The sequence below is a fragment of the Protopterus annectens genome, chromosome 10.part0 (genome assembly GCF_019279795.1).
Source record: "Protopterus annectens isolate FY-2018-M chromosome 10.part0, PAN1.0, whole genome shotgun sequence".
NCBI lineage: Eukaryota > Metazoa > Chordata > Ceratodontiformes > Protopteridae > Protopterus > Protopterus annectens.
The window spans coordinates 1,591,986,567-1,592,001,151 of NC_056744.1; the positions used below are offsets into that span (position 1 = coordinate 1,591,986,567).

At 39.4% G+C, this 14,585-nt stretch overlaps 1 protein-coding gene across 2 annotated transcripts in view; it reads left to right on the top strand.

Moving 5' to 3' along the window:
• LOC122813766 (sulfotransferase 1C4-like) overlaps window positions 1-14,585 on the top strand; it is a 237,141-nt gene that overhangs the window by 169,570 nt on the left and 52,986 nt on the right. For both annotated transcript variants that reach the window (XM_044086257.1, XM_044086256.1), the window contains exon 4: window positions 6,811-6,937. In XM_044086257.1, the coding sequence (XP_043942192.1) occupies window positions 6,811-6,937 (127 nt within the window). The remainder of the gene's footprint in view (window positions 1-6,810; window positions 6,938-14,585) is intronic.

Here is a 14,585-nt window from a genome sequence, read left to right on the forward strand (position 1 = left end):
CCCTAAGTCCCTGACTACTGGGTCAACTGTAAGGGGTGTTTTGTCAGTATGATAGTTACCAGGGGTAAACGACTTCCTGAAGGATACTGTTATGCATTTCTTGGCATTTAGTTTTAGTCCATGGCTTTAACACTGTTTGTTTGTCTGTGTCAGCTTTTCCTGGAGAACATTTGTGTCAGTGTGGGATTCAATAACAGCTCCTAATTTGCAATCATCTGCAAATTTAGTCAGCCAGAAACAATTGACATTGGCCTTGACTTCAGAGAAGTAAATACCAAAAAGAAGCGGTCCAAAGACTGATCCCTGAGGGACTCCACTGGTAGCTACTGGTGGCTGGCCTCTTTGTAGAGGTAGCCTCCCCAATTCTAACTTACTGGGTCCTGTCTGTGTGCCACTTGGCTATCCGCCAGGTGACATACAGGTTTGTACTTAACCTTTTGAGTTTGTCAACAATGTCTGAGTGGTGTATAGTGTCAAATGCCTTGGCTAGGTCAAGGTAGGCAGTGTGAATCATTCTGACCTCATCCATTGCTTTGGTGACCTTTTTAAAGAAATCCACCAGGTTTTGTAGCCATGACCTCCCCTTGATGAAACAAAAGTGGGTTGGATCCAGTGGTTGGAGGTTTACTTTATCACTATTGATCTTCAGGTATGGCAGGGCTGTAACTGTGACAAGCTGTTCAACAGGTTATGTATGTACCCATATTCTGTTCACATAAGCAGCCTGTACCAGACTATGTAGTACAGTTTTGGAGTGGTGAAGCATATGTTCCAGCATTGTTACATGTATGTTACCTTTATTTTTTCACATATTCCTCTAGAGCAGGATTCAGCAAAACAGGAATGCACATACCTGAGGTCAACAAATGCCCTGTGGCTTACAATGATGGCACCATGTCCATGGCATGGTTAGATCACACATTGTCACTAGCTGCATTGGTAACATTGGAAAACATTCACACATCCTTCTCATATGAGGTAGTGGTGGTAGAGAGCTAGGTCAGACCTCCAGCTTCACCTGTGGTAGTGATGTATATCCTGTCAGTGTGAGCCCCACCCTGGCTACACAGGAGTCACAGCCATAGATAGCATTGATCAGCAACACTGCTTCCAATGTGTATGGACTCATCATAGAAGAGAGGCATGTTGGGAGGTCTGTCACCACCAAAAATCCAGAACTTTTCATGTCCTAGGAACTGCACTTGTCATCAATCTGCAGATGTGCAAATCATTAATTTAGGCACAGACAGCCACAGCACACACTGATAAAGATGATGAGAATGCCATATGGCCTGCATAAAGCCTGACAACCTCTGTGTGGACTGCGGGACTACCTGCAGTGCATGCAGAGTGACACCGCATATAGTATCAAGGAGCAAACCTGCTTGCTGCCCTTATTGATAAGTCACTTGATTTCTATTGGTGCATCCATAAGGTTTGTAGCAGATGTCCTTCATTGTTCCTCAGCATGTGATACTAGACATGGCTGTGCAGGGATCCAGATGCATAGCTTACAGTCACAGGTTACATTTGCACAGTTGAAACATATAGTTCCAAGGGTGCATCATTGTTACCCCTGGCCAAAGCAGACACCACACTTTGGCATGGCCAGTGATGTTCATCTGGCTCCACATGTGGGACACCTCATTGTGCAGCTGCCCTGGTTTCTACAGTTTCACATCATTCCTATCCCCCTAAGCCATCAGAGTGCTTCATCTAGCCATGGTCATCCTCAGTGTCATAAATGCTGACCATTTATTGGCTCTCAACACAGATAGTCATGTCATGGTTCCTGCATGTGTTTCTAAAGTGCTACACCATCCCTTGTGCAGGATGCATTCAGTTCTGCAAATGCAGCACCATGCGGTGCACATGGCCAATGCTTACAACATGAAAGTTCAGCACCAATATTGGATGGTGTGACCCATGACTCCCTAACTTGATGCCCACTTGAATGGCTACTGTATTTACTTCCCATAAGGCTTGCAAGCACATAATTGTATTTGACACACCACCTCTTTGCCAGTTTTGAAATGTACTGCAACAGACCTCAGTCAGTTGCAACCAAATCCTATGCTGCAGGTCTATCGGGTAGTATTGTGATGTTTCCAAGTGCAGTTCCATCCATATTATACTCCTGTGTAACATGACACACTCCGTAAGTGACATGCTACATGTTAAAGAGTTTTTTTTCTCATTGTTTGTTCCTGAGGTGAAGACTGCTGGCTAGATTGGGGAATGGATCTTTTTTTTTCTTTTTCTCATTAAGTCTTAGAGTTGAGGGGCATCACAATGAGAAAAGGCACTGTGCAGTAGAAGAGCTACCAGCCAGCTGTGACTCTCTTCCAAGACATCTTATATCACCTACACTGCACATAATGGACATCATTGTAAGTGGCCTGCTGATTACTTCAATGGGAACTGCATATCCCAGCCTATTTTACTGGCATTGTGTTAACCAGTCTACTAAATGTGCCTGTGGGAAGTCACCTTGCATAAAATGCTGATAGAGGTCATGTGTTTCTAATCTAAGAGTCATTTTCATTAACATGGTGGTGAACAGACACATTGTATTCAATATCCTGTATATTTCACACCACCTGGCAGTTGATGAAGTGGATGCTTTCCAGTTGATGTAATGGAAATTGTGTAAAGAAGTGGTGCCTTGATGGCAATGTGGATGCAACTGGCAGGTCTTCAGGGAAATGGGATATGTTGGTAAATGCCTGCATAATAGTAGTTTCCATTTCTTCTGCTGTCCTTAGATACCATATATGCTCCTACACATGATGTAGCATCACACAAAGGAACTGGTGTAGCATGTGCAAGGCTGAGACGTGAAACTCCTTATTATTTCCCTGTCAGATGTTGAAAGTTTCCTATTACAAGAGTGGTTGATGGTATGCAAACCTTTATGTTTACTTGGAGAGCTTTTCAAGCATCCATCTTGAGTCTGTATGGGCTGCACATGACTACTAATTCCTGTATGGTGTTTCTCTGTCTACAAGATAGTAGTCAGCAATATCAAAGCTGTGGAGATAATGGCATGTCAGCTGCCAAAGTGAAAGGTGATTGCTCTGAAAGCAACCACTAATACTTCCTGCTCAGCTAATGCTATTGCCATTCCTAACGCAATGTGAATGAAACCCCTGTGCACCAAGAAACCGCAGTGGTTAGTGCTGTATTTATACATCTCTGAATTGCTCACGTATTCTTGCATTCATCATTTGCATATGCAATGATTCTCATAAGCATAATGGCATTTATTTATTTGCTTGTTTGATTGCTTGTTGGTTTGTTTGTTTGTTTTGTAGCAATCTAAAGTGTCAATCACAGCATGAAGACTATTACACTCAGAGCGATCTCAGGGGGGCAGACTGGGAAGTTGTATTGGGAACCAGCCCTCATGGAGGCTCTCAGTAACTGGAAAATAAATTAGTAATGAGGAATAGAGCAGAGAGATGGAGAAATATAGAATGATGATTAAGCTAATTAATCTCTTTCCACTTACCTGAGCCTACAGTTACCTCAGAAACACTCATATAGGTGTTTCCAAAGTTTAAAAGGTAACATCTTCTGTTGTTCCAGAATATTTCTAGCCTTGTGCCAACTGAGTACTAGAATAAGCTTTGGCTGTCTTTTGAATTTGCAAAGGATAACATGGATACTTGGACAATAGGTGAAGAAATGTTAAGAAACATAATTACACATCATGAACAACAGATTAAAAAGCACTATTATCAGAAAAGAATCATGCATTTTATTTTGGTAAGAAATCTGGTAAGAAATTTTATTTTGGTAAGAAATCAGTTATCTGATTTGGAGTTGCTTCATACTTAGTGCAATGTAATTACTACAACAAAGCATTTCAAGCACACAAGCAGTGCAATGGTTGTACAGATGTGCAAGAAGCCAGAATATTAATTTTGAATGGATAACATTATGCTATATAGCATCTCCAATATGAAATTGTAATCATGTTATTTTCTGTTTCAATGTGTTGTCAGGTAGGGCTACTATATGTTTGCATGAAAGAAGTTGAAATACATTACTGTGAGAATTATTCTATTTTATTTTTAATTTGCTCACAATCAGACATACAATCTTTTCACAGTCAATAAAATAGCTATAGCTGGTGGGTACAGAGGTAGTCTGTGGGGTAATGTTACAGACCCTGATGTTGTTTGACCAAATCAAGCAGAGATTTAGTCTGGTGATGACGAGATGGTAATTTATTGTGGTCCTGTGTGATATTTCATCATTTTCTACCATCTTGGTATTCACTGGGGCTGCTTGAGTGTGTGTGGTTTCCTTTACTTTTCTCGTGGTGTTTTTGCTTACTTTGTGCTCCTTTGGAAGTCATTGTTGTTGTTTTGGGCTTTTTAGGGTAATTTAGCCCTATGATCCAGCAACCCAAATGCAATTACCATCTCAGGCTTCTCATGGTACTCACAGGTAGGATGTGTGTGCCTATCCTTGGGGAAGAGGAGCATACCTGCATATCTCTAGTGGATCTGTGTCAGTGGCTGAGACTTAGAGGTATGATGCACGACTGGGGGAGTGGGATGACAGAACAGGTGTGGTCACTCTTTGTGGTTAAGAGAGGCGCATGCGCAAGGTACACTTCCTCATTGCCTGCACTATCTGACACAAATGTCATCATGAAGAACTAGGTCATAGAGATAGCAAAAAAAGCCATCTTGTCCACATTCTGTCTTTTCTGACACACTCATTCATTTCCCAGATGGGATGAATTACCTGGGCCTTTATGACTGAGAGGTTCTTTCCATTTCAAGGAATAGGACTCATCAGGGAAAGGGTCACATTGTTGTGCCCATCAAGGTGATTTATTTGGAGGGAAGGATCTTTGGATGGAGTTGGGAGATCCAAAGTCAGAAGAGAGTTTTGGTAAAAAAAAAAAAAAAAGTTAAACAGTCAAAACAGTCATTAATTTTGCTTTGTATGACTAGACTGCATTTATGTGAAACAAGTGAGAATATATACTGTGGCACTTTTTATCATAATCGGATATCTGTGGTGTACATAGTCAACAAGGAGGCTGCAGCTGTTGAGGATGGAGTCTATCTGTGGATAAAAGAGACAGACCTTTGCTTTTGTTTGATCACAGTTAAACAGTCATTGATCTGGCTTGGCAGAGACAATATCACACAGTGTATTGCATTTATTGAAATCAGTATACAATGATCATCATTATGGCTTTCGTGTGCATGTGACGAGTGTTATTACTGTCTGCATGAGCAACAAGTTGATGAAATACATAAATGTGGCAATAATTCCTTTCACTTTTCATCACAGTCAAACATTATCATTGTACTCAATAAGTGTCTGTGTTCAATGGAGCAAGCAATCTGTGAAAGCATCTGATCACTGGTAAAGTCGGAGAATAAGTAAAATTGTATTCTCTCACCACTAGGTTTAATGGTTCAGTTCTTGATTCTGGCTGCATCTGAGTGGAGTTTGCATGTTCTCCCTGTGTCTGTTTGAGTTTTATCTGCATGTTCAGTTTCTATCCAATACCCTAAAGAAATGTCTTAGATAAAATGGCATTCTGCCAGTTTGTCTCTTAGTAAGCATGCAATCTGGTAATGAGTGAACAAGTGTGAGTGCATCTTTTGTTAGAAGTGGCCTGTTGGGATAGTGTGTGTGTGTGTGTGTGTGTGTGTGTGTGTGTGTGTGTGTGTGTGTGTGTGTGTGTGTGTGTGTGTGTGTGTGTGCGTGAGTGCGTGAGTGTGTGTGTGTGTGCGTGTGTGCGTGTGTGTGTATGTGTGTGTGTGTGTGTGTGTGTGTGTGTGTGTGTGTGTGTGTGTGTGTGTGTGTGTGTGTGTGATAAATCAATCAAAACCAATTTTATTGGTTCATAGATTTATACGAAGTTATTAAGCTAACGGCCCTGGAGCCTTGCAAGCCTAGCCATATTTATCCCAAGTTAACCTAACTGAAGTAGTTAGGGAAGCAAGGTTTTGCTGAAGAATGAGTCTATATAAATTAATAACAATTGCCTCTGTCATTGAGGAACATTGGCACCACCCCAGGTGTGAATTTACAGTTACCCGGACATTGATCCAGGTTGCACTTGAAGAGGGTTAGGGAAGAACTCTGCTTTACGTAAACAGAACTTGTTCCAGAGAAGGGTCAGTCTCTGGGATATATATATCTATCTTTCCAGCATGATTTGCTTATGTCAGAAGCTAGGTTAAGATTGCTGGAGTCAGTGATCCTCATGATGTTTGATTTATGAATGTAAAGCATTTCCATCAGGCCTGTGTCAGAGACTGCTCTGTAAGCCAGGCACAGGTCACCACTTAGCAGCCTGTAGGAGACAGAGTAAAGTGACATGGCTTTCAGTTTATCTACATAGGACTTGTTTTGTGTACCCTGTATTTTCTCAGTGAGAAACCTCTGTGGTCTCTCCAGCTGTTGCAGGTATCTGTAGATACATACATGTGCTGAGAGCACATACATGAATCTTCTAACCGGCAGCCAAAAAAGAAAAGTTAACAATTACATTTTTCAAAAAAAGACATGCCAAATGCATTACAGAATATCCAGACCCTCAAAAACATCTGGCAACGTGGTGGCAATCCCATGCTCACCCTATGTCATGGGCTCTAGCTAGTCTAAAACAGTCCATTTTACAGCAGCCAGTAGTAAAACTGAAATTACTGAATAGGTAAGGAAGAATGAGAGAGGTTGTACCAGAAGGAATAGTATATGGAGAGTACTGATGTAGTACAAATGGGTACAAAAATGTTCTTCCCATGAATTTGTGTTTTTCTGCTCTGTGACTAGATTATCTATGTGGCACGAAATGCTAAAGACAATGCTGTCTCCTACTACCACTTCCATCAGATGAACCGAGGTTTGCCTGAGCCAGGCACGTGGGAAGAATTCCTGAAAAAATTCCAGGAAGGCACATGTGAGTTAACAAACAAATGGTCATTTATGAAATAGTGTAGCTTCCTGGTTTGTTAAAGTAATTTACAAATATGAAGGTTGATCTATATGCATAGTTTAAGCTTTGTAATGCAGAAGATGGGCCTATAGCTTCTACACCCCATGCTGGAAGTTAGCAAACTGTTTTAATTCTTTGATGGATTATTAAAAAGGTTTATGAGGATACTTACTTTAGGAGAAACTAGAACCATTAAAAATATGTCACATTATGCCGTAAAAAGCACTATGTCTTTTTTCTGCCAATTCATAGTAATAACAAAATAACGTTTAATAAGCAAAAGCAGGAAATGCAATGAAAGACAATTAATGGAATAGATCTGGCATTCTGCAGGTGCAAGGCAGGAAACTAATCCTTGATAGAATGCCAGTCTACAAGATACAAACATACACACACACGCGCACATACACGCGCGCGCATGCTCACGCACACACACACACGGATGCGTGCCCGTGCCGACACACACACACACACACACACACACACACACACACACACACACACACATTCACTTACACATAGTATATGTGCCTACTGTCATTTCAAACATACTGCTCAGCTGTCCAAATTTTTGCAGAATGTCCAGTGTTTTGCCTCATATTTTTGATCTGTTCCTCATAAAATTTTGGATTTCCTGGCAAATCATTAAGAACTGAAGTCAGAAAATAATGACAGACATTTGAGTTTCAGACTTCATACCCTTCAGAAAATTCATGATAATGCAAAATTTGTTGTTCCATTAACTTTCTACCATTGTAAGAACAATATTTAAAAATTGTCCCTATTTTGAGGCCTTTGCCCCCCGCCCCATTATTTATGACTTTGTCCAGGTTTCTTGCTGTAAGAGGTTGAGAGGTATGATTTCCAAGATTACCAATTCACCTGCAGTTTGCCTTTAGGAGGTAAGTGAAACATGGGAACTTACAAAGCAAGAGATTGTGAGGAACATAAGATGCCTAGCCGTATATATCAGCAGACAAACGTAAATGGTCTGCCATCCTTTTCAAGCACTTAATAGTGCTTACTTCAGTGAAGACTACGGAAAAATCCATATGGACATAGGGCTGACATGCAGACTCCAAAAAGAAGACACACCAGCCAACAACTAAATGGAAAAGCCAAGTGCTATGTCATAGCAGCACTACCCTGTGAGTCATTATTCGGCTACAAGAATCAGGGAAAAAAAAGTCATTTTGCATTGAGTGATTTCATTTTATGCTGCACTTTGTTTGTTTGCTTGCTCGTTTTTCTCTGTAAGGTGTTTGGACTTGTATAGTCCAAAAATGGTATTAATAGTTCCACACTTCACAGGTGTGTGCCATTAGACTGATATGTAAATAAGCAAAGCATGGAGAAGTAGTGCTGGTTTTAGAACTTCTCAGGCCTTTGATAAAATGCTCACAGCACTTTTGTAAATCTGAAGTGGTGTAAAATGAGACGAAATAAGAGTAATTAAGTCCGGAATAATTCACATGTATGTAATGTCACCAATGGCAGCATCAGTCATTTTTGGCAAATTGATGTGGGTATTATTCTGCATGGATGTCTCCAGAACTTCCATGAGAATTTGTAATGGGAAGAGCTGAGCAGAGCTGGCCCACAAATTACTCAAACTGTTTGAGGTATCTTGTATTCTTTGCAAGGGGTGTCCTTATATAGATACCCTGTTTTTGCTTTTATGAGGCTGGAAAGAGGGGAGGTAGGACAGCTGGGAATAGGGGGAGAGAGCGAAGATAAGGAAAACACAAAAGGAACACACTAAGACAATTGTGATATATACCTCTCAACCTCTTAGTGCAAAAATCTGGACAGAGCCTGGCATAATGGGGAAACAAAGGCCCAAAAATAGGGAGAGATTTTAAATATTGCTCATAGAAACTTAGAAAGCTGTTAGAATAATGAGATTTGTCTTAGCGTGCATTTTTCTGAAGGATATGAAGTCTGAAACTCAAATGTACGTCATTATTTAGTGACTTTATTCCTCAGATTATCCCACTGCTTTGGCAGAAAATCACAAATTCTTTTGAAGACCAGACCAAATATATTGCACAAAATCAGAAAAATCTGGACAGGTGAGAGGTATGTTGTGATACAGGAGGTGGAAGAGGAGGGGAGTGATGTTTTTTTTCTGGGGGATAAATATATATCCATCGATGAATATTTTTAATAAAGAAATTTGGGGAAAGCATAAGAGCAAAGGGGGATAGGACAGAGGGATAAAGAACAGTTAGGGAACTTTTTAAGACAGAAATGCAGAACACAAACAAGACAGACAGGAACACTATGGTGTGCAGTCACTTGCGGGAGCCAAGACTTGCAAATGGCAGACAGAAACAAAGGATGGGAAAATCTGGAAGGCAGCTTTCACCCTGCTTCAGAGGACCTCAGTTATCCTCTCCTCCCTGATAGACCTGGAAAGTGGCCCTGATGGTGTTGGCTGGCGTCTCCATTGGCTCAGTGGATGGAGGTGATTGGGTCAGGGAGTCTTCTACATACTGAAAGAGAGACTGAAGTGGGTAAAACTGCCTCTCTGTGGCTCTCTCAACCACACCCTCAACCGGACTCTGAAGCTCTGGTCCTTTCTTATCAGGCTGTTCTCACTGGGGTGATAACAGGGATAGAGACACTGCTCCCATCCCACAAAGAAGTTCCCAGGCAGGCAGGCAGGGGGAACTGTATCTTTAGTACATCTCCAACATCATTTATTAATTTATTTATAATTTCTGGCTATTTTTCTGGCATGTAACAATTTCTCTGTAGGATTCTCCAAGTGCAAATCTTCTAAAAATATAGACTGAATGGTTTAAGTTAGTTACTTAACTGTATAAATCTCTGTCATTTTTCTCAAAGTTACAGCTCCAAATTTTCTCTTTTCTTCCAGTTTTGTGCTTCAGTGTAACTGAGTGTAATTAAAAGTATGATAAGGGTGGCTTACTTTATCATTAATATACAGAACTCTGTATCTATAGTCAAGAAATATTGGTAGTTTCTTGTTTCTTTTTTCCTTTCTTCAGTTTTAATTTTCTCTCATATAAATATTCCCTGTAAATCTGATCACTCTTCACTATTATTAAGGCTATAATTACTATTATTTCTACTGTTTTTAGTTCTAATCCAGAAAAACAATTGTGCTATCATAATCAATTTTTCTTTCCATTCTAGCATTATATTTTTGCAAAAATATTCTGCATCCCCGCAAATCACTCTTCACTATTATTAAGACTAAGGTCGTCTGCTAGCATTTCATCTGGTTTAGCTCTAATTGAAAGAAAAAATATACCATCCCATAAAACAATTTTCTTTCCATTCTAGTATTTTACTTTTGTTGAATCTTTCTACTAATGCTTTGGATGCCCTAAATCGATTAATTAAAGTCGCTCATTTCTCAATATCTGCATATTTGTTAAATAAACATCTAAAGGTTTTTAGAATATCATTTATGTATTTTACGTCAGTGGGGTCATATTGAAAGTAGTTACGTTTTATTATCCATGCTCACTACTGGCTATTTCAGTTGCACATCTGCCAAGTCTTACGTTTTTCATTGATTAGAATATGTTGGTGTTCTTTCCAGTTAGATTTATATGTAGTATCCAACCATTGTAAATTCTTTTATGCATAGCTAGATGATGAATATACACTATTCTGGCTTTCCTAGATGAACATAAAAACTAACCAATATTTTATTAATTTTCTATTTGTTCTTTACTACAGAGCAAAGATGTACATTATGGCATGCAAATTAATTTTGGTAGAAAAAACAATTATTTATCTATTAAACTACAGATACTGAGAATGCCATTGCTGTAATTATCAATTAGTTCCTCCAAATTGGACTTCAGTGGTATTCATAGATATTTTGTTTATTGTCTTAATGAATTTTACTTCCTTCAGGTATAATAATGTCATATTTTTTGTTAAAGATCAATACAGTACTTCAGTTTTGATCTCATTAAAAGACAAACAAAGTTTCTTTCCAAAAGCATTAGCTGTTTCTTGTATATATTTATATGATGTACTGGTATTTGTAATTATGTGTAATATATCACTGGCAAACAGAAGCATCTCTGATCCATATGAATACCTATTTTTATACCTGAGATATTAATGTCTTATCATTATTGTAAGAGGTTCCACTACCAAAGCAAATAGTATGGGTGAAAAGTGGGCAAGCTGTCTTTGTTCCCTTTTTAAGTTCTGTTAATGGCAATAAAAGGTTCCTATTTTAACATGTCCTATTAAGAAAAAAATAAATCTTCTGGAAAGTTACATTCTTCCAGTGTTAAAAACAGATACTCCCAATTAACTGAACTGAAAGCATTTTCAGTATCCCAAATGTATTCTTTCTTATTGTTGACATAATCTATCAATCTTAAAATTATTTTTCTATTATCTTGTGTCTGCCTACAGAGTACAAGCCCTGTTTTATCATCCGTTACTAATTCTCATGGAAGGATCTTCAATCTTCCTACATATGTGGATACAGAAATATTATTAATCTGTATTCAATAAATATAGTGGTCTGTATGTATTGCAGTTAGTCGGGTCCATAGACTCATAAGTGACTACTAGGCTAACAACCTTGGGGGGGGGGGGGGCTTTTTAAGCTTAGCCATGCTTCCCCAAATATGTCTGACACGTTTTGATACCCCAAGGTTATTTTTAGAGGTGTATGTAGGTTTGGGCATGGTTGGTCTACCATTTACAGTCTGCCTCTGTCTAATATACACATAGGTGCCAGACCAGGGTTAAATTTTCAATTCCCCATCAACTGGTCCAAGTTACACATGAATTGGATTAGGGAAGAACTCTGTTTCACATGGATCAGAAACTTGTTCCAGAGAATGTGCAGTCTCTGAGACACATACCTGTCCCTCCAGCATGTACAGTTTAAGTTGCCAATGAGGTTTAGGTTCATAGATTGTATAATTCTGATGCTATTTGTTTTGTGAGCATTCAACAGAATGGGATTAGAGGAACATTTGTAGAGTAGGCATAGTCTGCCTCTCAGTAGTCTGTAGGAGACTGAGTACACAGATAGGACTTTTCGGTGGTCTGCACAGGGCATGTTCTTTATGCACTGTATTCTTTTCACAAGGAACATTTGTGGATGCTCCAGCTGTTGCATATACATGGTCAGGTACATAACAAAGGGGGACACGGTACACATTGATTACCCTGCTGAGGGTCAGTACAGTGGAGCAATGACATCCTTGAACCTAGATGCCATACTTTTGCTTATAAGTTGCATAAAATACAATGATTTCCTTACTATCATAAACACATGATGGCAAAGGCTAGGTTATTCTGTACATGTGTCCCCAAATCCCTGACCACTGAGTCTACTATAAGCTGTGTATTATCAATGTGGTAGTTTCCAGGTGTAGCCATATTTCCAAACATTACTATTGTGCCTTTCTTGGCATTGAGTGTTAAGACGGTGGCTCTGGCACCAGTTGTTGGTCTGTTTCTGGCCTTCTTGAAGGGTATTTAGTTTTGTGGGACCAAGTCAAGGACAAGCTGATTTAAGTTGTTTGTCTTTACAAAATCCAGCAATCTTTCGGCTTGCATGTTTGGGGTCACGTATGATTCCCAGTTTACTGTGGGGAAAAATCAACCATGAATATGGTGTTGGATTGAATGGCAAGTATCTTCAGTATGTTTAAGTATGTGTTATTGGTTTCCTGTGTCACTGAAGGGGACCTATGGCTATGGCATGGGACTTTGCCTATTGTAATTTGAATGAGGAGACGCTGAAGCTCATCATACGGTTTGACCAGCCTTGAAATGTATTTGTTTTTCTTGTAAGCTGAGGCACCTCTGCCTTTTGTCCATTCATGTGCAGTAGTTGGTCTAAATGTCTGGAAGGCATTATAGTTCTGCACTGCTGGGATGCTCTCCCCTGCTTTAAACCATGTCTCAATAACTGCATAGTCTTCTAAATTCTCCAAGGAGAGTAGAGCTTGCAGGGAGTATAGTTTCTTGTTCACACTTCTAGGGGTGAGCAATAACACCTTTAAATTATCTTGGGCTAGTTTTTGTATGCCAGAAGGATTTTTCAGGTTGGTAAAGTGTACAACATGAACTATCCAGATGGACAAGGTTTTAGCCAATATTCAAAAGCCTAGCAGGGACAGGTACAGACCATCCCTGACAAAGTAGCATGGCCTCTTAACCATATCCTCCCAGGCTGACAAATATTGTACCTCCCATTTAAAAGACACCAAAAACTATGACAATTATTAAAGTCAATTATCTTCTGTTCATATTGTGGCATAATCCCGGAGACAGAATGCGGCTCACTGTTAGGTTAATACTGGCCTAGGACTCATAGTTAGAGAGCTCCATGAAGTCTCTCTCCATATAGTCCAGGGAGGTACATCTCAGGTCATTTACACCCATATGGGTACACTTTGCTCCTTCTACTGTGAAAAGCAGAAAGAGTAGCATTAGTAACAAGCGACTTTGTGAGAAGTAGTATTAATCCAGATATTTGTGGGTTCAGTACACTTGCTATTATTATCCTTTCGTAGATACACTGAATAGAACCTACAGCAGCTAGATGCAACAAAAAGCCAAACTGCACACAGTCCCTGAAGAGGTTCTCAACAACACTGCTACCAGACCACTCAGTAAAGTCCCATACACACAGCCTTATCAGATACCAGCAAGAACCAATGTGCCACTGCCCCTTCTGTCACCAAGAACAAAGCAGTAGCATTAATCTCAATCTGGCTCCAAAGAAGCAATTTTCAGGCTTTTCAGTGTTTGGTAATCTCTAGGAATGCTGGGAAAAATGTCCCTTTACTCCCTCTCTCACCAGAAGCAAAACAGAAGCAATAATCCCAAGATGATTCCTGAGGAGTAGTTCATATGCTCAGCAGTGTTTGGTAGCCTAGTCCCAGATGTTAAAGATTTTAAAAGTAAGGCGGAAAAAAGGATTAATACTTTGAAATTTGCAATGTGTACTAAGTGCGATGAATGGTATGAAACAGATGATTCAAACGTTTAAGAGTCTAAATGGAAGGCCTTCCCATTTGATCTTTTAGTGTCCAGTAGAATGAACAGATGAGATGAGACTGGCAGGAGTGTCCAAATTCAAATTTGTAGTAGGAGGAGCAGCTAAAACGCCACCTACTTTAAAAGCACAATAGGGATAGGGTGGGTGAGTGAGAAAAATCAAATGCAGTGAGATAACAGCAGAGTCACACAACACTTCAGTTGATACAAAAAATACTTGCAGCCAAATAACAAATTATATTTTTCAGCTCCTCCAAATAATTAGATAGATTAGATTCCTTTTCAATCACTGAGTGAAATTCTTTTCTAACAGACCCTAGCCAGAAACTTTTAAAATTCCAAAAAGAAAAAAAAAACTTAGAGGAAAAACAAAATTAAAAACAAAACAAACTGTAACATAAGAGCAAAAAAAATGGAAGTATTCAGACCATAAATTAATAAATCTAATCCAAAATCAGATCCAGTCAGACAACAGCAGAGTCACTTTGGCTAACAATAATGCAACTAAGTATTAGCAGCTATATAAGGAATCCTATTTCTCAGCTTTTCACAGTAATTAGCTAGATGGTATATCATAGCTGGCAGACCTTTC